Source organism: Plectropomus leopardus, chromosome 8 (genome assembly GCF_008729295.1).
Source record: "Plectropomus leopardus isolate mb chromosome 8, YSFRI_Pleo_2.0, whole genome shotgun sequence".
Classification (NCBI taxonomy): domain Eukaryota; kingdom Metazoa; phylum Chordata; class Actinopteri; order Perciformes; family Serranidae; genus Plectropomus; species Plectropomus leopardus.
The window spans coordinates 22,458,783-22,481,106 of NC_056470.1; the positions used below are offsets into that span (position 1 = coordinate 22,458,783).

The 22,324-nt window shown below is 38.2% G+C and overlaps 2 protein-coding genes across 2 annotated transcripts; both read right to left on the minus strand.

The window, feature by feature from the left end:
- Positions 1 to 1,233: 1,233 nt before the first annotated feature.
- Positions 1,234 to 16,493, minus strand: slc17a9b (solute carrier family 17 member 9b). The gene is made up of 13 exons (XM_042491590.1): positions 15,700 to 16,493; positions 12,074 to 12,271; positions 11,445 to 11,584; positions 10,152 to 10,251; positions 9,726 to 9,856; positions 9,515 to 9,611; positions 8,708 to 8,804; positions 7,446 to 7,533; positions 7,323 to 7,357; positions 7,075 to 7,190; positions 5,478 to 5,533; positions 5,307 to 5,336; positions 1,234 to 4,939 (listed from the first exon to the last, which is right to left on the minus strand). The coding sequence occupies exons 1-13, from the start codon at positions 15,831 to 15,833 to the stop codon at positions 4,761 to 4,763; spliced, it is 1,401 nt and encodes a 466-aa protein (XP_042347524.1). The 5' UTR covers positions 15,834 to 16,493; the 3' UTR covers positions 1,234 to 4,760.
- A 1,658-nt stretch (positions 16,494 to 18,151) lies between these two features.
- LOC121946999 (glucose-induced degradation protein 8-B homolog) lies at positions 18,152 to 20,717 on the minus strand. Its single transcript, XM_042491856.1, has 5 exons — positions 20,648 to 20,717; positions 20,153 to 20,282; positions 19,844 to 20,040; positions 19,514 to 19,711; positions 18,152 to 19,235 (listed from the first exon to the last, which is right to left on the minus strand). Exons 2-5 carry the CDS (start codon positions 20,268 to 20,270, stop codon positions 19,062 to 19,064), a joined length of 687 nt encoding a protein of 228 aa, XP_042347790.1. The 5' UTR covers positions 20,271 to 20,282; positions 20,648 to 20,717; the 3' UTR covers positions 18,152 to 19,061.
- Positions 20,718 to 22,324: the final 1,607 nt, after the last annotated feature.

A 22,324-nucleotide genomic window follows, 5' to 3' on the forward strand; every position in this document is an offset into this window, starting at 1 on the left:
TCATAACCACAAAACCTTCCTCATCCTTTGTGCATATGGGTGTGTGAAACTACTCTTTTAGTGTGTTAATGGGTAACATTCCCTATATGTCATCTGAATGAAAACTTCAATCTACACAGAAGGCCTCCTCTGCATGGAGAGGAAAGTCTTCAGAGGCTCTATGGCACTATGTGCTCTCCTCATTGTCAATACTGTGCTGCCTCTCTGTGGCACTGCACAGAAAATACATGCAGCAGCCTGAAATATCTTACCAGCTCTTTATCTCCATCCCTCATAATAACAACACAATTGTCAAAAGAGCCTTTATGTTTAAAGTACCAGCAGAATGGAATAATTTATCTGTTGTCCTGGAAACTTCGAGATGAACTTCTCATTATCCATGCAGCTGTATGATAACTTACGTTTACATGTTTCTGACTAAATTTCATTATCCACTCACACTCTTCTGTTACCCATTGTTAGCCACCTTGTGATGTGATGTTTGCAAATTTTTAATTAATCAATGTTTGCGGTATATGTCCTTTTTTTCTTTTTGTTGTTGTTGTTATTTTTTGTCCAGCGTATCTGAAAGCCACACTTGAGTAAAAATATAGATATCTTACCAGAAAATGACTTCGTTAGAGGTTAACGTCACCTCTTAGAATAATAGTTGAGTTAAAGTCTTGAAATATCTAATATTTACTGTAACTAAGTAAAAGTAATAGTATTATATTAAATTCAATTAGGTATTGAAAGCAACAGTATAAGTAAATGCTGTTAAAGCCTACATTATACCTGGAGGAAAAGAGGTCTGTTTTACAACTTAAAGGATACAAAGAACAAAATTCTTTCCCTTCCACTCTTTCATTTGTCATTCCATTCGCTTCGTGCTCCTTCCTTCCTCCTTTCCTTTTGTAGTAAGTATCTAAAATACTTAAGTGAGATGAGCCAATGTGTACATTTTATTTAGGAAATGTAGTAGAGTAAAAGCTCAAAAATATAAAAAGTACAGATATTCCCAAAAAGTACTGATGTGCTGTAACAAAGTATTATTACTTTGTTAAATTTAACCACTGTTTATGTGTGTTGTCTGTCCATACATTGCCATACTGTACTTTCATCATTTTTATCTTATTATTCTGTCATTTTTCTATTGTTTTATAGTGACTGTGAGAAATACTGGGACCTCTCAAAAGAGAGATGGCACATGTCAAGAGATTTTATAATAACAAACAAATTTGAAGAGACCGGTGCTGACAAAATATATTTTTATTCAAAGTTAATATATGCTTTTAAATACAACACATCTTAAAAGCATCAGAATACTGCATTGTCTTGCGTGATTGTATTCTTTCATCATACATATCTTACATTTTATCAAAAAAGATTTGTCAGAAAGCTTTCAGGACCTGACAGTGAGATATGTTGGTGAACAAACTCCAGTTATTTCTCATGTAAATGTTTACATATTGCAGGATGTCAACACAGTAACGGGAAAAAAAGGGGCAAGCAGTGAAGGCAGCTGTAAAGAATGCATCTGCTAAGGCGTGTAAAACATCTGAGGAAGGTGCCGCGTTTGGTTTAAAAAAAAAGTTGATGGTTGAACATTCATGTAAATATGTTGTGTATCTGAAAGGTCTAGGCATACATTTTGTGTATGATCACCACAAAACAAAGTGTAGAAGGTGAATTAAAGCAACATTACTCGCAGATATCAGATCCGATATCAGATCCGATATAAAAATAAATAATTCTAAATAGTATCTTTACTTATAAATAGGGCTGGGAATTTATCAGTATTAAAATTATATGGTGATATGAGACTGGATATCATGTTAGATTTTGGATTTTGTAATATCTTGTTGTCTTTTTAAGGCGGTATTACAGTAAAATGATGTGATTTTCCAAACTTACTGTTCAATCATTTGGCTTTACCCACTTTGTCATTATATCCACAATACTGATTGTTGTTATTGTTATTTATAAAAAACCTCATTTTCTAAATATCACGTGAAAGCACCTATAGTCAAACCGACAATACTGTTTCAATATTGACATCAACGTATTTGGTCATATATATTGTGATTTAATTTCTCTCCATATCACCCGGCCCTACACTGACAGAGAACAAAGGTTTGAATAAATCTCATTCACTTCTTATACCCACATGTTTGCAACGACTGACCAACCCGTTAGACACATATTGGCCATTTCAGAAACAGAATCTATACCAACAAAATATTCAGCCAAAGGATACATTTTCAAATGTTTATAGAAAACATCCAAGAGACGCATATACCTTTGTATGTGAGTAACAAAATATCCCATAGAAGCAACACAACTCCAACAAAAAAGGCAAAAATGTAGCGATGTACAATAATCCATAAATGACACTGTGCGACCACAGTGAGAAAATCTCTCTCATTGCTTAACTAGGCACAAAATAATAAATGCATAGATTTAAAGGTACAAGTGTCAGGTAAGTATCTAGTTTGAAAATGAAATCCTAAGACTGTGCTGTGAAAAGCTAAATGCTACAATCTCTTCAACATTCAGCCAGAGCTATGCAGCTCGCTTTATGTTGCTACATACTTTGCAGTAATATCGATACACCCAATGTTCTCCGGATTTCTAATCCTATCACCCACCAATGCAACATTCATCATGTCAGTGACAAAGACAATTAAATTTCTCTAAATGAGACAGAATGGAGAGACTCTACCTCTGACACCATCATGACATGTGAACCAGATCTCTCCTGTGCTATCTTTTTTCCAAATACTGACATAATTTCATACAAGTGCGACAAGAAAGGTGGATGGATCTTTAAATGCCAAAAAAGCTGGAGATCCACTTTTCACCAAATTGATAATGAGGACCAAAGTGCAGGCCAGAAAAGAATAAGAGAGGAAACTGGACTTGCACAAGAGTCTATTAAAGGGAAACTATAGTTTTTTTTAACCTGGCCTCTCTTTTTCCCATGTTTTTGTGTCTTATTGACTAATGGAGACAACAATTTTTGAAACTGGTCCAGAATTAGGAAAGCCACAGCAGCGAAGCAGGCAATGTAATCCCTATAGGCAAATAAGCAGTGATGATTTATGACCACTAAAAGTGCTGGCTTTTGCCACTGAGCTAGGCTATATAGAAGGCTATATAACAGCCTATTTATGCAGTGACCTGCAGATCTCTCAATATTGGACCGATTTCAAAAACTGTTGTGTCCATTAGTCACATAATGTCTGTTACAAGTGTCCTGCCCCAAACTTAATATCATACAATGTTGAACGCTGGTGTTGTAGACTGATGATGAATTTTGATATGATGTTTTGTTAATTGAGATATTTGTCTGAAATTTTGTAGTACGGCCTTCACAATACTGCTGTTTTTTTCCCTATGTACTTTTTCGTGTATTCTCTATGTAATTTACTAGGTTGTTGATTGTCATTTGTTTTCCCACCCTGAGTGGTTTAGATGGTTAATCACACCTGCAACCACAGAGCTTGTTAACCGGTTGGTGTGCATTATATACAAACATGGGTGTCTCTTTAAACATTTTGACCTGACGAAGATCCAAGTAGGATTGAAATGTGGTGTGCAGGCGTTACTTTTTTCTTTAATGTACTCCATTCCTCCCACAAACACAAAACTATGGAAAAATAGTGTTCAGGTTGAAAAATACCAAAGTTTCCCTTTACGGTTATTCATACTGCATCAAACTGTTGATAACTTACTATGATTTTCTTTCATATTACCCAATCTATTCATTTTTCCTGTCACCTAGCTGGATATATTTCTTTTCCAAAGTTATTTTGAAATTGACAACAAGAAAAAAACCAACATAAAACCATATAAATATATAAGTACTCCAAATAATTAAGTGAGGTATTTCTATTACATGCAACCACATAGAAAGAAAAAAATAATTAATTTACCTTTGGTCTTTCTACTCAAAGAATAGTCTTTGAGACAACAAACAGGGAGAATGCACTCCGTCAAAGCCTTACAACTCCCCATGACCCCTTTCACCCCCTCAGACTGTAACAATATGACGAGCTTGTAACCATGGAGACGGGGGACTATCGAAGGTAGATCATACAGGACATTAAAGTGCCTGCCAAGTAATTAGTGGCTGGGTAATGAGGTGTCACTCAGACAGTGATGGGTGTGTGGGGCGTGCTAATAAAAGACTTCAGGTAGGCGAGGCTGGACTCTCCCCGACGTCACCCACGTGTGCTCATGCCACCTCCCCTCCCCCACCCCTGCAGGGTAAGAACACACCACCTCGGTCCGTCACATCTGTCAGAGAGCTCCTGAGACTAACACATCCATCACTCTATGAAAACACGTGAATTTCCACCTCATTCCAAATAAGACATTCTGTAACAAATATCGCGCATTAACAGTGGCCTGGCGACTGTTTTTCCACCACGTGCTGCACAAGCTGGGACCTGGAGGTAGTGTAGACTCTTTGCTTTCCGGTTCTACCCTGAACTGACGGAGCATCCTCTAACACAGCTGTGTTTTTCTAGGATTTGAGGCTTGAGCTCCACAAGATTTTTCAGTAACAGTGTGCAGACTCTGCTGTGTGCTTTTCAGTAACAGCTGCAGTTCTTCCTCACTCAGACGGAGTGCTGATCAAAGTGTCCCAGATCTTACATGTGGGCTTTATCCATGTGCCATCCATTGGTTCCAATGTGGGTAATGTCCTAGCTGCTGGTTGCCCAAAGTTGTATCTCCCTTGAGGGGTTAGCATGCTAGTCCTTCTGGTGGCTGCGGATTTAGATGTGGATGTTGTGGTGGCGCACCTTACTAGAGTCAATGTCGACCCGGCGGGCCTCAGCGAAGGCCAGGAAGGTGCAGAGGCCCAGCAGGTTGACTGTGGTGATAAGAGCAAACACAGATGTCCAAGAGCCTGTGGCCTCGATCAGATACCCCGAGAAATATACCAGTAGGACCCCTGCACAGAAACACACACGCACACACCATTAGTAGCATATCATCACAAAGATTTAAACAAAGCTCTCAGTAGCTTCAGTTTCTCCGCAGAGAAAATGTCACAGTCCATTACACATCCCTCACAGGACCAAAAACTGTCATCCTCTGTTCCCTGTATTATTCATCTGACAAAACCTCCATTATGCTCCCTTGATGAAATATGCATGGCACATTGGAGCCAGCATGACTGACAGCAGACACATCAGCTCAAAGTTTGAATTTAAACAAGTGGATGAATTATTTCACTTCACAGATCAGTGCAATTAAGCAACTGCAGGTGAAAGATTCATCACAGGTATTTGTTCCCAATGTCCCTGCCAGAAACTCACCTAAGAAAGCACCACATGTATTCATAACACCTGTAAGAGAAATGCACATACGCACATGTAAAATTCAAGATGTTTTTAAAATTGCAGCCATTCTTTAAAAAATGATCTTTCATATAAATGAAAATTTCATAAAGTTTTCAGAAATTCTGGAAATGCTTTTTTTAAACTTACCAAATAATGCTCCAGCACAGGAAGGAGCAAGATCTTGAACATTTACAGATACGCCACTGTAAAAGGAAAACATGTTATTAGCCATTTTATCAGGTAAATAAACCGCTAAATTGACTCTGACTTTCGTCAGCGTAAAACTAATAATCAATAATAAAGTATATCAGAAGAGAAAAAAAGACTGTATTCAGGGTAGTATTCAGCCAATTGCTGCAAGCATTTTCCGCTTTACTGCGACATGTGGTTGGTCCGTTACCACAGCAGCTACAACCCATACAGTCTGTGTCGTGGTGAAGTCTAGCACAGTGGTCTTGACAGAGTTGTTTGTACAGTTATTTAATATTTTAATCGTTTGAACACTTTTAAAATGTATTCCTGTAAAAACTGTTTGGACAGGAAGAGCCATTGTGGCATTTTATGTGACAGAATGCTTTCATTAATATGATGGGAACTAATAAAGTAGCAGAAAATATAAAATGTGGCATTTCTTAACCAATACCCAGCCCTGGTTACGCAACTGTGGATCTGGAGGGACCCTACAAATGAGAAATAAAATCTACATTTAGTAGTATTTAGTGGCATGACTTTTGGATATTTTTTTTAACGCCAGACGGGTGTATGAAGTTAAAAAAATCCAGACTTAAGAAAATTAAATAATGTCCAAATAAAAAAAATTAAAAATTATAAACAACTTTTCGAACGGCATCGCAAGACAAGGAACGTCAAACAAGAAAAACACTATAAACAACAGAGCTGATACTTCCACATACTTTTGGTCATGTTTCATAACTTTTCGGTTCTGCCTCTCATCCAAGATGTTCACCCACCCTGTCTTGGTATGCAATTGTGGATATGTAATGTGAATTGAAGGAAATATAGTCACAACTTAAAAAAACAAGACTGGTGGTAATATATGATTTCTTGATTTCATGAAAAGCTTAAATTCTTGTTAGCACATTAAATGTGTATTTAAGGTACACTTCACCCCCAAATTGAACCTGTGTATATAAAATACTCCCCGTGTTACCCTGGATTTGTAAAGACACCTTGTAAAGAATCCAGAAACCGAGTAAATTCTGATGAATTGAAGTCATAAGCAACCATGTTTAACAACAGGAAAACTACATCAAAACAGATGTTTTGATGTAGTTTGATATATCTGTTTTGATATCACACAACTCGTGTGTATTAACAGACAGCCCTGTCTGACGGGAAATTAAACTAAATTAGTGAAAGTTATCTACGTTCTCCTCAAAGCCACTCTGTTGACACAGAAACTAATCTTACTCGTTGAACTAGAAAGCTGCAGTCGGTCAGTAGTTTGTTATTGTGTGACTTTGGTGTTTTAAAGGGTTGGTTCGGTTAGTTTGTAAACAGATGTTTGTTGTTAACTCATGTAGGGCGGGGGCGGGCGGGGTGTAATCCTTAAATGTTCAACAGGAAAGGCTGCTATGTGGTGCTGTCCTAAACACTTTAGAAATCAATGTTATGGTTTTAAAATGATTTTAAGACAAATACAAAACACAACACATTAAAACCCAAAAAGGTGCTAGTTTCAGGGCGAGAGTTAACAGTGTAAGGACCTTCTAAGTGACAGTACCTGTGACTGAAGGTGGTGAGGCCCATGGTGGCAGAAACAAACGCTACAGCCCAGGGGAATGTGTTGTTGCTACACAGAAGAAGGGTGAACACGCTGGAAACACCCATGGAGAAAAACTAACAAAAGAACAGATGCACACAAAAACACATCAATTAAAATCTTATATCAGTCATTTTGTGCAAATACTGAAAGACATACAATAAACAGATAACATGCACAGAATAATATACAACTGCCAAATATTATACCTGCATCAACTTCCTCACAGAGGCTGTATCGAAGCCTGTGGGGATCAAGACAAGAGAATAGGACAGGCAATTACACAGCTGCTTTGTCAGTAAAAACAACTCTGAGTTCTTTTGTTGCCCAACCTTGACTGATGAGGTGGTCAGATAAGCAGCCACTGAAGAGGGATGAGGGTATGGCCACCAACCACGGAATGACATTGAACACCCAACCCTGCCGGGAAAACATATTTTCTTTTGCTCAGACGTCATCAGACGTTACATAGATTGCCATAAAATTTAAGATATTAGATATCCATGATCTCGAGACGATGAATTTGAATGACTGCGATGATCCTTTGACTTTTAAACTATCTAGTTCACCCAGCACGCATAACATTTTAAGAGGTGATGCATCATTATGACTTTGGACTCCTGACTTTTCCCTACAGCATGAGGTCCCTGGGTCAAAATTCAAAGTAGTCTAATACTTTGGTTTATGACAAAAACTGCAAACTAATGACACTCCCATCAGTCTCAGCTGTACTTTGTGTTTAGGGCTCATTAGTAAATTTTAGCATGGAAATAGGCTGACTTAAGATGGTCAACATGATCAATGGTTTACCCGATTTCAACCCAATCACCAGAAAAAATGTTGGCATTGTATGTTTTTGCAAACCATGGATACATTAAATTTGCATGCTATTTATGTGGAATATACGTTCAAATTTATTCCTCTACAATGCTATGGTTAACTTGTGGTCAGGTTTAGGCACAGAAACCACTTTGTTGTGGTGAGGAAAGATCATGTTTTGGATCAAAATACCAGGTTTTGGATGAACAATCCCTCTGGAAAAGCAGCAATGTCTTGGTAGTAAACAGCCACTTTCAGTGTCACTGTCCCAGCAGGAAACACAGGGGTGTCTCAGTGACAATCAACCATTTTTGGAAGCACTATCCATGCTGGAAACACAGCAACAGGTTGCTGAAAACAACTGGTTTTGTTGGTCTTGCACAGTATTCTGGAGCTTGGCAGATTTCCTGCCTAGACGGCACGCCATCCACCATCCGTCCACCTCTCAATGACAGTTGGCACATATAGGCCTACTATGTTCATTTTTGAAAAGTTTTAAAAATGAAATGTACAAATGTAACATATTCCTGGTTTGTAGAAACATAAAATGCCAACTTTTTCTTTTAGTGACTGCCCTGCTGATTAACATCAACATGCAAGCTGTTGCATGGTAGCCTGCTGGTGAAAGCATTTTGCTCAAAGCGTTGCTGTGCCCAAGTGCAATCTCACAGTCAACTCTTAATCAAAATTTTGATTTTAACCCTTGTAGCTATTTTACTTGAGTTATTCGTATGATCTTGGGGTCAAATATGTGATCATTAAGTAGCTGTGTTACCTTGGCATCTGGGAAAGTGTCTTTGAAGAATGTTGGCAGCCATGACAAAAGAGTGAAGAAGGTGCTCGCTGTGCAAAGGTGCGTGACAATCACGGCACTGTTCAGAATGAAGAGAGAGAAACAAACAAAATAAATGCATTGAAACTATATTAATAAATGCTGTAGGTATACCAAAGTTTGCACAGTGTTGTTGTTAACAAACACAGCGTCCCATTTATTTGAGCTCTGTTTCATGATTTGACAGAAAACTGCGCCTGTGCTTCGCGTTTGACGTCTATTGTTGTCCTGTATAAATCATACCCTTGTGAAGGCAAGTAGGCTAGCATGCGGTTGAAGCCAAGCATCAAGACCTTGTGAATATTTTAAGCTGACAGCAATCAAACTATCATCGAACATGTTACTCTCAAGGTGGATCAGATACATCAAATAAAACCACTGAAGTCCTCCCTGTCACTGGAAATGGAGCATATCAGTTGTGTTACAGCATATAAATATCCAGGCCATAGGGAGACTGGAAGGACACGAAAAACTCAATATGCAAGACATTAAAGGCAGCCAGAGACTAAAAAGCCAGATTTTAAAATCTGCTACATATAAAAGTTGGATCTTAGTCTACAGAAACTGATGTATTACAGAGACCTCCTTACTAAGTAATGATCTGTCAAGACTAAGATATGATTTCTACTTTTCTACATTCTTCCTTTTAAATTATTTTTCTGAATTTCTATGCCTACAGGCAAGGAGCTACACAGAGTACAAAATGCACACACACTCACACACCACACACTTCCTTTATCTTTATCTCACCAGACTGCAGGTTGTTTGAGGAGCCGTAACCAATGTCTTTTGGACAGTTTGGACTGGGGCCCACCGCTTCCCAGGGACTCCAGGGTGATGATAGGCCCTGCAAACACAGACGAACACAGGCACATGAGCACACAAGAGGACACTGACTCCTATTACACAAATAAGCAGCTGCAGGCAAGATACTGTCGGCACATTTAAAAGCCTCCCTTGCCTTCTCCTTTGAGCAGATATTTCCACATGCAGTAGGCCCATAGGACTGAGAGGAGACCTGACACGTAGAAAACACTCTGCCAGCCATACAGGTCCAACATGAGGGAGCCAGCCCCTCCAATCACCAGCGTGCTGCAGAATACGGTCACAACAAGACATGACATGTCAAACAAACACACCGTTTTACTTGATTAGGTGCATACACGGCATGCGCTTAACTTTGAAAAAAACAAATAACACGCTGTTATGAGAAAATTGTGTACACATCTGCAACTAGATAATAAAATCGCTGTTTTATTATTTTGGGATCACAATCAGCACAGCTTTCAAACGAGCATCTCCTCCTTTTGTTAACAGTGATTTCTGCAGAGCAAACACTCATCTCTTTCCCACTGTTCCCCTATTTATTACATAACGCTTGACTCACCCCAGGTAGGAACCACTACCCACAGTGCTCATGAGGAAGCCTCTCTCGCTTTCCACCACCTTTTGAGAGCACAGGCTCGCCAGAGAAGGGTAATGAACTCCTAAAAAATCAGGACACAAAACATGTTAGTGTATAGAAGGAAGTTAAAGGAAGGAATAAACAAGGCAGTAAAAGCAGGATTTTTACCATCTTAACTCACAAAACAAGTATATAAATCTCAGGGGAAATAAGAGCAGATGTGAAAAACACAGCAAATGCTTTGGCAAGTGCTAAAACATCAGCACCTGTGTTTTGTAACAAAGCCTTGTTGCCAATAAAGTGTTTTAAGACACACCTTTATCACCCCACCCATGTATAAGATAAATTCTTGGTCTCACGCCAGATAAACAAGACAAAGAAAAGATGCTCATGCCAGAAACTAAGCATGTTGGAAACTAGTCGCGGGGGTTTATATTTATAAATGCAGGCTGTTCCCATGCACTGTTCATACGTATACCTATGCAGCAGAATTCATATAAAACTCTCATACTCGAGAAAGGCCGCAATCACGTGACCTATGTGCAGCAGGAAAGGAATTTCAATTGGTATACAAAACAGAAGTCCATGTACGGAGGCAGGTTCGGGTTGTGGATGGGTCAAACAAACACAGTCACCATGTTTCTTTCCATAATCTTAATCTAGATAACTTTACCTTAAGTACGTAACATGAAATTGCCCAACTGTGTTTCTTTTCCTAAACCTAACCCACATAACTTTATGCTAAATTCATGAATTTACCTTAAGTGCTCCTCTACACATGTTTAAGATTTTTGGAGTTTTGCGCAGTGTTGTTTTTATCATATTTTCCTGTTTTTTCATTGCAACAAGATCACACCATTCGTAGGGCACTAAGATATCATATGAAGCACTGTATGAGAATATGTTGATACATTTAATATGGTGACTCAATAAATAAAAGTTATCCATCTTTCTTTAGATAAAATACAAGTTAAACTTTTTAATTCTGAAGTATCTTTCAAAAAGCCCTTTGACACTGCATAAAAACAGACATTCAGACAGCAGCACGCTCGCTCGACTACCATTTTAAGACACATTAATGTGCACTCATGTTGTCTGCCTAGATCTTACCCTTAACACAGACAGCAGACTTTTTATTAAGCTGAACAATTACGCCCTTTCCAAATCTTGAAAAACGTGTACACACCCAGCCTTTGAGGTCTGGATTATGTTTCACATCAACAACTTACAGTTATCTCAAAGTGCAATTTGTCTGAGTCACACTGTCCATTTCACCTTGCAACAAGCCCATGAGGAAGCGGGCCAGTGTCATGGAGAGGATTGGCTGGGAGCAGAAGTGGGCCAGGATAGGCGTGAAGGCCGTCATCGACCCCCAGGCTGCTGCAGACAGCAGGAGGACCTTCTCACCTCCCACCCTGTGAACACAGAATAAAGACAGACCGACTGAATAATGGGCTTAAGGCTGTGAGAGGTGACACAAGTCTGATCAAGTCTGAAGTACTTGCCCTGCCAAAGACGTTTTTTTTTTTCGTTACATTCACACAAGTAAAGTCAGTTTATTTAGACTGTTAGCTTTGGTGTGGCAACTCCGCAGGGAATAAAACTCTTATCTGCTTATGACACTGTGAGCTTATAGGAGTAAACAACATGCTAATACAGAACAGACATGTAACTTTATTCACTGTATTATCTTTCCAGTCTAAGCAAACACAAATGGGCTGTTTGCGTCACTGCTAGCAATGTTCTCATGCAAATTATACTTGATTAGCAGGAAACTAAGACAGGTGCCAAATGAAAACAGGCTTCCTGTCAGCATTCATCTGTGTACACACAAGAGAGTTCAGTTCACTAAGGCCACTACTATCTCACAGCATGACGATTGTTTGAGCTCCAATGTTCCCCACCGGTCACTGACGTAGCCTCCGAGCACTTGGGTGAAGCAGTAGCCCCAGAAGAAACTGCCCAGCACCATGCCAGTCTCCCTTTTGCTCCAGTTGAACTGCTCTGCCATGCTGACGGCACAGATGGGCATTGCCACGCGGGCGCAGTAGAGGAGGCATGTCCCGAGCAGCAGCACAACTGTCCATACCCTCGCCACTGGCCTGCACAGGAGGGAAAGCAAAATGCATTGAAAAAAGGCAACATTTGAAGGTAAACTTTGGACTTAAAACCAGTAAGGGACTACCTAACTTTGGGAGGGAAATACTGACCCTAATTTGGCTGCAGTACTTTCAACATCAGTCAAAGGGGAACAACACCTAAATTAAAAACCCTAATATGTTATTCCCATGGCCGAGGAAAGTTAAATAAATATTTGTGAACATGAGCTACTCCCTCTCAAAGACATTAACCAAATAAGTAAACTTGTGAGATCATAGGGTAAAAAGTCCAGGGCTGCTCTGTATGCAATGAATGTGAGCCTGATTTTGTTGACCGACAGAATGTGGGTTTTTTATACCACTACCATTTTTCTTTAGTAGGCCTAGAGGTCTCAGCTCATAAACAAAAAATGTACACAGACCGAATTACCATGACATATTGCTAGCAACAACAATCACTCCCAAGCGACTAGCAATTGATTACGATTGTGCAGAAGTGAGAAATTATTTTCACTCTTAATTGTAACACTTAAAGACATATAATTAAATACAGACGTCTGAACTATCTTTTGTTTCTGCTGATACTATCGTAAGCACTTTGTTGTTTTGCTTTCATCTTTAATAATCAAATCTGCCGAAACTTAGCAATATGCTTCTATGGGGCAGCAGTAAATCATTATTTTGCCACATAAAAGTAAAGGTGTAACAATCTATCAATCTACATCAGCATATTTGACTTAATGAGCAGTTGATGGAAGGTGTAAACATTATCCATATCATGGTTGATGCTAGAACTGATGAGGGGGCAGGATCTACGCTGCATGTCATCAAATGCTCACAGCAGAATCAACCAATCACAGCACTGTGTAGTTTCTGGCAGATTTTTCTTGTTATCAGTCTTATAGACTGTATACAATATCTGTGTCTTTTGTACAGTCTATGATCTGTCTGCATCATTGTTCATTAGTGTGATACCTCCGCAGAGTTAGATTCTTTTTATTAAAAAATTGGAGAAAGAGTTTATTGTTCACACTATGGCGTGGCATCACAATAACAAAGATTTTTAGCAAGCTAACATTAGATATAAGCTGGGTTACATTACATTAGCTACAGTGCTGCAGGTTAACTTTAGTTTTTCTGACTGCACTCTCTTTCAGAAATTTGATAACTCTGCCAGGTTAACTCTCCATGAACAGTGACTTAATTAATATTAAATATATTTATTTTAGTAGAAAGTACAATATTTCCCACTGAAATGTAATGAAGTAGAAGTATAAAGTAGTCCAATGAAATTACCGAAGGAGAGCTGCCTCAGATTGTAACTAATAGCTACATAACCTAAGTAAATGCAAATCAGTATCATTAACTTAAGAGGCAGCGACGCTCATCATTGTGCCATCAGTAACTCCTTGTGTAAGCAGTACATTTAACTCTTGACATAATTTCTCTTTCAGCTTCAACTAAACAAATTACTTAAGTGGTTAAACAAATGTGTGTTTTGTGACATGTTGATGTTGTAACCACATGTGAGCTGATTTAAAAAGAGGTCTGGACATTCAGGCTGAATATTTAAACATTTGATTTGAGTGAGTCTATATAGTTACTATATGAATCGGTGCAGTCAGACAAAACTGAAGTCATCCGTGTTTTAAAAAAATCTACCAAAAACTAGACGCTGCTGTGATTGGTTGGTTCCGCTGTGAGCATTTGATGACGTGCAGCGAAGTTCCCGCCCCCCTCCATCCGGACGATCCATTCGAGCATCAAGACGCGCTTTTATTTTGAAATTCTGTGACACAATCACACAGCGTCAGGCAGATGATGGCGAGGAAACAAGAGAAAGGCGGTGTGGAGAGTTATTTACTGTGGAGAGTTATTTACTCATGAATAAATCATCAATGTGGAAATATTTTGCTTTCGGAGAAACTAGGGGTCAACACACAACGGCCATGACATATGTAAATAAAAGCCGCACTGAGGAAACATGACGTCCCTGCCGGCAACTCACGTAGCTAACTTCATGCAGCAACATTAGCTGCTCTGTTGCAACAATTTTCGGCTGAAAAAAAACGTACATGGAGACAGAAATTCATCCTTGCTGTTCTGTCGGGAGATACGGAGACCAGTGGTGAGTAAGCGAAAGCATATATATTGTGTGTAAATTGGTAAGGTTGTGGTCCAGAAAAAGCTTGCTCGCCGGTGAGCTAATTTATGCAGTGTGAAATGCCATAGGCGTATGCTAAAAACATTAGCATGTCATGTCGGGGAAACGTGACTTTTAAAGATAGCTGTTTTTGTCATTGATACTTGATAGTTATCGTTGAGCCTAATTTTATACTTTTGTTCAAAGATCTTCTTATTAATCCACGTTTTGAGGATGTTGGGAGAAGTTTGTCTTCAAGTTTTAGGAAAAAGGTCATGGTTTGAGTTAAAATGAAAACATTTTTTTCCAGAGAGTGTTTTCAAACAGAATCAACCAGCTTTTCAGAGCCAATACCGATTATTAGTAGATAATGAGACTGATAACTGGTATTTGGTAGCCTCGGGGTATGCATTTACAATGAAATTGAAAATGCCTCTGTCAATATTTAGAATTTGGAATAAAACAAACTCCAACACAAAACTTTGTTTAAATGCCTTTAGCAAAAAAACAAAACAAAAAGCTGAAACGTTGAACATCAAATACAAGTTCTCAGCATTTTTCCATTTCCAAGTCCAAAATAAATAAATAAATAAAACTAGTTTGAGGTTTTACAAAGTAAAGGTTCATCCCATGCTGACAATTTCTTTTCACTTTTTAATCAGTTAACTTTATCAGCAATCATTACAATACAACATAGATACAAGTAATCAGCAAAATGCCAAATATCAGCCTCAATAATCGGCCAGGCGGATAATCTTTCGACCCCTTTCACTCTGCTTTTTGGAGAGAGTTGTTCATGTTCACTATTATTTTTGGCCTATATTAGACCATAGGAATGAATTTTTAAAATGGGTGTAATTTCCCTTTAAAGTTGCTTCTGTCTTAATTTATGCTCACACATTTGTCAGTTACAATTTGGTAAAATTACAGAGAATACATCCTTAATAATAAAGGAAATGACAAGGAGTGTGGTGTCAAAACATTATGATAACTACTTCCCTATTAAGGCGCTATTTGAACTATGTGGCACGACATCTAAGAGTACTGAACCATGAAACGCCACACATGATACGTGTCATCTTACCCTCCGATATAGAGGTACTTAGGTTACAAAATGTCTATATTACAGATGCAGGAAAATTAAGAGCTATAAAGCAAAGAGTTGCTTAAAAGTATCGATTCTGATCTGCGTTAAATTACACTTTTCCGAGGGAATTTCTTAGCCTGCTATGTCGCTAAGACATGTGTAATTAACCAGGAAAAGAAGCAGCACTGTTGAATGGGTTACCTTGTCCAGTTGGTGTTGTGTTCAGGCCACTTCTTGTGACATCCAGGAGCTCCGATCTTGTCAGACGGATGGTTTTCCTTGTGACAGACCAAATCTGGATTATAGTTCTTGCCATATTTTTGAATAACTGCCATTCAACAGCGAGTTAACAGAAGCCCCCTTTTCAACCGCGTCGGCTGTTAACTTTCGATCTCTTTCCGGTCGATCAGCCAGACAAAAAAAGTAAAAGAAAGATCAGACCTTGGGATAAAGTATGTGCGCAATCATATCTCTACGTGTAACTATAGTCCATAACCTGTAAGACTGGACTGACGGGAACACAGGCGACGGTCGCGGAACTGAGCAAGAGGAGGGAGTCTGTTTTTCCTGATGCCCTAGGAGGAGTAATCCACGTGTCAGTTTTTCTCTCCTGCCTCCTCCTGCCGCCGGCCACGCAGTTCTTCTTTTGATCGGTAGGGTTGAACTAGAAGTGATTTTTTTAAAGTCTTTTTTTATTTAAATAAAAAATCAGCTGTCTGGTCAGCCGATCCAGTATGATCCAAAAAACGCCAGAGAGACGCCTCTGGCTCCGGTCCCTCTTCTATCATGACGGTGCAATATAGAAAATGTTACTGTGTCGTCTATGGGAGCATCGTTTGAGCACCAGGATGTAGTCTCCTCCTGACCCGTCCTTGCCGGATGGAGACGTGAAGGTGCCCGTGCTGAGGAGCTGCTGAGAGGAGCACAGATATGCGCAGTGTACCTACAAGGTTGTTTAAATGGTCCGTCTGCCCCTGGCTCTTTGAGATAGCAGGCAATCGTTATGTAATACTCTGCATTTAGCACAACTTTTAGCTGCGCTCCTACAGTCTGGATGGTGCTGGAGGAAGTACCCACATCCTTTACTCAAGTTAAAGTAGCAGCACACCAATAAATACACCGTCATAACTAGTAACTATGTAGTACACAATGGTGAAAGTAACGCAGATAGGTTGTATAACTCAAGTAAAAGTAGCAGTACTACAGTATAAAATACTGTTACAAGTAAATGTTGCGCATGCAAAATCAAAATGTATGTAAAGGTACATAAGTACATGCCTCAAAATTTACTTAAAGTATCAAAAGCAAAAGTACTCCTCATGCAAAGGTGATCAGTTTCAGATTAATACGTATTTATTGATATATAATTAATATTGCATGGACATCATTTTATTGCAGCTATTAAATGTGGGGCTTTTTAAAATGATTTTTTATTCTGCTGGGTAGCTTTGCCTATAATAACATTTCAATGTATTACTTGATTTATATTTTGTATTAACAATCTAAATCTGCAAAGTACCTAGTAACTCAAGCTATCAAATAAACTTAATGTTGTAAAAAGTGCTATAATTGCCTCTAAATGTAGTGGAGTAGAAGTAAAAAGTAGCATTAAGTGGTATAACTCAAGTAAAGACAAGACAAGGCAAGTTTATTTGTATAACACAGTAAAGTACAAGTATCTAAAAATATGTATTTTAGTACAGTAATTGAGTAAATATAGCTACTTAGTTAAATTCCACCACTGATGATACATCTTGTCCAAGTAAAGATTTTTTATGTTGAAGTAAAAGAAGGTCAATTATTTACAATTTTGGATTGTAACTTGTAACTAAAAAAAAAATGTATTTAGGATAAGTATTTCCATTTCATGCTACGTTATAGTTCTACTTCACTCCTATTTAGAGTGAAATGTTCCACATTAATTGGACAGGTATTTTTTACTACTTTAAACAGAAAAGATGTGAAATCATGGGATCTGCTTTCATAGTTTTAAATACATAACATGGTTAAATAGCTCCACTTCCAGCAAATACAACAAAAATGGATACTTATACTTTAATGCATTGGTAATAATACACCAATAATGTATGGTATGACAGTACAACACATGAATAGGACATTTTTTTGCACTGGTACTTTTGTGTTTGATACTTCTTACATACCTAAGTGACACTCTCAACCTTAAGTTGTAGTGAAGTATTTATGTATTGTAGTATTGCTACTTTTGCTTGAGTAAAAAAAAATCTGAATACTTTCTTTACCATTCTGAGTGCAATAATTTACATATTATTGGATTATTGTTATTGTTTATATTGTGGCTGGTCAAAGTGGAGCTTATTTAAACTACTGAGGTAAATGGGTAGTTTTATCTATAACAATGCATCATTTGTGTTTTTGTGAAAAATCTTATTAAGCAAAACAACTGGTAACATAGCCATCATATAACTGTAGTGAAGCTGAATGTGCATTGTTTCTCTTTCCTGTGTGTAGTGAAGTAGAAATACCATAAATGGAAATACTTGAGTAATTGTACCTTAATATTGTACTTCAGTGCAGCACTTGAGTAAGTGCACTGAGCTTTCCCCCTCTGCTGCTGTACCACTTTGAAAAACCCAGAATTAAAAACACGGCAAGCTTTAAAGTCCTTTTTGACTTACGCAGTTTAAAAATTAACTTTTATTGCAAAATAATATCCCAGCAAAAAAAGCACATCAAATATTGAGAGCTACTTATTCCATACATGTAAATAATCCATCTGTAAAAGTGTCTCCATGTCTGTGGACATAGATTTATCCATTCACATCTTTTAATATCATCTGTGATATTTTATACCGGTATGAGACTGAGGCTGCCTTTAAGCTCACAGTCTCAGTATGCTGCAAACTTTTTAGCATTCCAGGAATCTTGCCTTGTCCCACTTGTTATGTGCTACCGTGATGAAAGTTTCTCTTTTCTCTGCTCTTGTCTATGTCAGCAACTTTTTATAATGTCTCAAGCAGTAATGCAGTACGAATCCTAAGCTGAATTTAACTTTCAAAGTCACAGTAGTTTGCAAGATCCCAAGTATCTTGCTTTGGCTATTGCCGTCACATAGAGTACGAGCTAAAAACTACGAGCTGAAATGTGTATGTCTTTTGTAAGGAAAAAGTATGTGTTTATTTGAGGCAGTGCACACCGAGCCAACCATTTTCCCTGAACATCAAACTGGTCACACACAGAAAGTGACAGCCTAATTTAGGCTTTATTCACAACCGCCTATGCCAACAACTTTCCCTGCCAACAGACAGAAAAACTAGTGAAACTCAAATATACTAATTTTACATAAACAATCATGTAAATAATATTACCAAGTAAAATAATGGGCGTGTTACTTTAGTGTGAGAAGTCTCTTTAAAATGCCGTCAATCCAGTTTGCATGTTCTAAGTTATTAAAGTATCAAAAAGCAACCCTTACAAAAAAAAGAAAAGGTTGTACTCTATATGAGTCAGTTTTTTGGGGTATAAATAGATAAAGGAAATGTGTCCGTTTTTTTATGTTGTGGTATGTTTTCACTGTGGGGTCCTTATTTTGGATCTTCGATGGTTCCCTTGCTGAGGTCTGTCATTTTGGGATACTTCACTTTCTTTTGGTCGAGTTCATTTTGAGCCCACAGCAGTAGCTTCAGGAGCTTGGCCAGCTTGGGTGTTGACTCTCTGTTTTCATAGTCTAGCACACACTGATTCACCTCACTCCATACCTGAAAGACAAAGACACAGACATGATATTACTGCTTATACTTCTAAAACTGAACATTGGATCATAGTTAGATATCGAGCCCCTATTATGTGTAATTGATTTGAAAATTGGGTAAGAAGGAATTCAGGATTTGCATGAAAATTCTAAATTGCTATCACTGAACAGTGTCCTCATGCTGCAGGCAACAGAACAACTGTCAACTGTTTCAATAAAAAATAAAAACACAGAAGAGCGCAAAACAAGACAGGTATGAGTTTTGCAAATATCCTTTGAACTAGCCTTTTGTCTCTGCATCATATTCAGAAGATCTCCAAAAGGTGAATCCTCAGGGTTGTCGAATGCCAGCAGGGCCAGTGTTCTCTCCATCTCGGTCAAACACTCTCTGCTCTCCTCCCCCTGCTCTGCTAACTGAGACTGGGCAAACTCTAGGGCAGCTTCAGTTTCCCTCAAGCGAATCAGCTCAATCAGATGCTGCTGCTGCAAACACCAAAAAGGCCAGAGGGTGCAACAGGGAGTGAAAATAACAGAAGTAAGAGGACAAGTGGTGCAAATTACCAAGAGCACAAAACACAGGTGTCTGCAAAATGAGAGGCATGTGTTTTCATTTACCTGTAGATGGAAGTAGAGGTAACGGTTCGTATCCAGCAGCTCTGGGTGCAGACTGTTGATCAGTGCGATGGCGTCCTGGATCTGTCCCTTCAGGATCATCTCTCTGATCTTAATTCTTTCATCTAGGGAATCCAGGTCGACACTGGGCTCTATTCCAGACTCCATCCTGAACTTCTCCGCTGCCTCCTTGAACCCCTCTGTTGAACAGAAACCGTTTTGAAATCCTGCATATTTCACATCCAAGCATTTATTTGCATAGTTTATAGACAATCACGAACAAACTGTAAGTAATAAAAACCGGTACTTCACCTGTCACCAAGTAGTTCATAATGAGCCTGTTCATATCAGCTCTCTGAATATGGACATTGTTGAGTTTATCCATCCACTCTTCCCTTGTTACGTCCTCCGGCTTCTCTGCATAACTCATTATGATAATATCCTAAACGAGTACAGAAGGATCATCTTGTGAGTGGACAGAATGACATTACAGGCACTTTGAATACTGAACTCAAGGTTAAGACAATTATTTAACGTTATAACCGTGTTAGTACGCAGCTCTTCAGCTTGACAGAAACACAACACCGGAAATCCTAAGTCACTACAGTTTGGGCCTTCGACGAAAAAGACAACATTGAAGCCTGACTTTCGTCAACACGAATCAAAACAAAGACAACTTCCACCGTTTTCGGTGCATTTATATCATATACGAGAATCCGAAGCGTGTGCTGTTTTGTTTTAATGTCTTCGATCGACGAGTATTAGCAGTCATATACAAGTGTTATCGTTATATATGTATCACAATACCTGGAAAATTGTCCGCTACTTCCCAGCAGTAGCTAGCTAGCTAGCGGCGGAAAGCCTCTTCCTCTTCTTCTTGTTCCTCTTGTCTGTTTCCGGTACCGTAAACTGCTAGGCAAGTGCGCACTGCTGCCCCCTGTAGTAAATCAAAAGCATTGTATGACTGTTTGAGCACGGAGGTTTTACATTGTTTATTCTCTTAAATGTGTTTTAAATCCATGACATCCCATTTAGATTCAATTCATGGGTTTTTGGCATGAATTCCTTTGTAAAGTTGAATGAACTAAAAAAACATTTTTACATGTAAAGTAAGAAAAAGTTCTCAAGTAAAGAAAAAGTACCGCAAAATTACTTGAGTGCAATGCTTGAATATATTGACTTATTTTCATCATTGGAAACTTAACTGGTTTTATCTTTTGATACTGAATTAAATATCAAATAATCAGTCAGCTTCCATACCCTGTTTTCTATGAATGTATTTTAAATGTTTTTTTCCCCTCTCCCCACCTGTTACATCTGCTAGTTCTGTATTTAATATATTTAAGAATGGAAGCATGTGGTAAGACAAGGCAAGGCAAGGTAAGGAAAATTTATTTATATAGCACATTCCAGCATCAAGGTAATGCGGTGCTCTACATAAACCATCAAAAGCATGGAGGCATAGTGCAAAAAGCACAATCAAATGACATTTAAATTCCAATTAAAACCTCAATTAAACAGCTAGAGAATACAAATAAAAACAAGCTAGAAATTGCTTGAAATTAGAAGTTGGTTATAAAATACAGAGTTACATGGCAGTGTAAGCAATAAGTATTTGATTTAATAAAAGGCAACGCTGGTGGTCTTCAATCAGAGGAGGAGTACTAGGAGGCTTTCTAAGTATGTGCATACCAGATTGTTATTTTTAGGCTATTTATTTTATGGTTATTTTTTTTGTAACATAGTTGCATCAGTACATCAGCTGGAGCAGTGAGCACATGAGACTGAGAAAACACTTGAAATGAGAGGTTCTAAAGCGACATCTACTGTTGTAATCATGTAATACACCAGAACCCCTCTTCAAAGGAAGACAGAAAATATCAACAGTTTGTTGAGAGGGGCTGCTGAAAAATGCAACCTATTCATAACCATGTAAGTTTTTTTTTTTAAAATAAACATCTAAATGATTAGGTTTAAATTTATGCATTTTCATTATTTGGTTTTTTTGGTGGCCTTGAAGCAACTAGATGCTGTAACTACCTATGTATGCTTAAATTAGTTAATGCAGAATATAATTTGTGGCAAGATTTTTGGGCAGCCGTCGGTATTAGGCATACAGAAAAATTAATCCACAAATACATATGCTCCCCTTTCCTCCTTGTAAATAATAATAATATTAATAATAATAATAACTTTGTTTGTATAGCACTTATCCAAACAAGGTTACAATGTGCTTCGCAAAGTGTATGAAAATAAACAAAATAATACAGTTACGATAATGTTTAGAGCTAAGAAAAGTAGTGTGCACAGAGGCAAAAACAGAAAAAAGGGAAATAAACAAAAGTTACAAATAACAAAAATGCAAATCAGGCATTAAAATTTAGAGCTTTCCTATAAAAAAATATGTTTTAAGCAATGATTTAAAAACAGGTGATGACCTGACAAGCCTAATCTCCTCATTGTGTGCAAAGTGTGGCCACTGTC

What these genes read in the sequence shown, in the direction of transcription:
- slc17a9b (XM_042491590.1), bottom strand. Translation starts at nt 15,833, where the DNA reads ATGGCAGTTATTCAAAAATATGGCAAGAACTATAATCCAGATTTGGTC. An exon ending in GGAGGCTACGTCAGTGACCG is followed by an intron (nt 11,585 to 12,073) that starts GTGGGGAACATT and finishes CTGTGTTCACAG; the next exon opens with GGTGGGAGGTGAGAAGGTCC. An exon ending in ATATCTGCTCAAAGGAGAAG is followed by an intron (nt 9,612 to 9,725) that starts GCAAGGGAGGCT and finishes CTGTGTTTGCAG; the next exon opens with GGCCTATCATCACCCTGGAG.
- LOC121946999 (XM_042491856.1), bottom strand. Translation starts at nt 20,270, where the DNA reads ATGAGTTATGCAGAGAAGCCGGAGGACGTAACAAGGGAAGAGTGGATG. An exon ending in ACCTCTACTTCCATCTACAG is followed by an intron (nt 19,712 to 19,843) that starts GTAAATGAAAAC and finishes TGGTGTTTGCAG; the next exon opens with CAGCAGCATCTGATTGAGCT. An exon ending in ATATGATGCAGAGACAAAAG is followed by an intron (nt 19,236 to 19,513) that starts GCTAGTTCAAAG and finishes TTTGTCTTTCAG; the next exon opens with GTATGGAGTGAGGTGAATCA.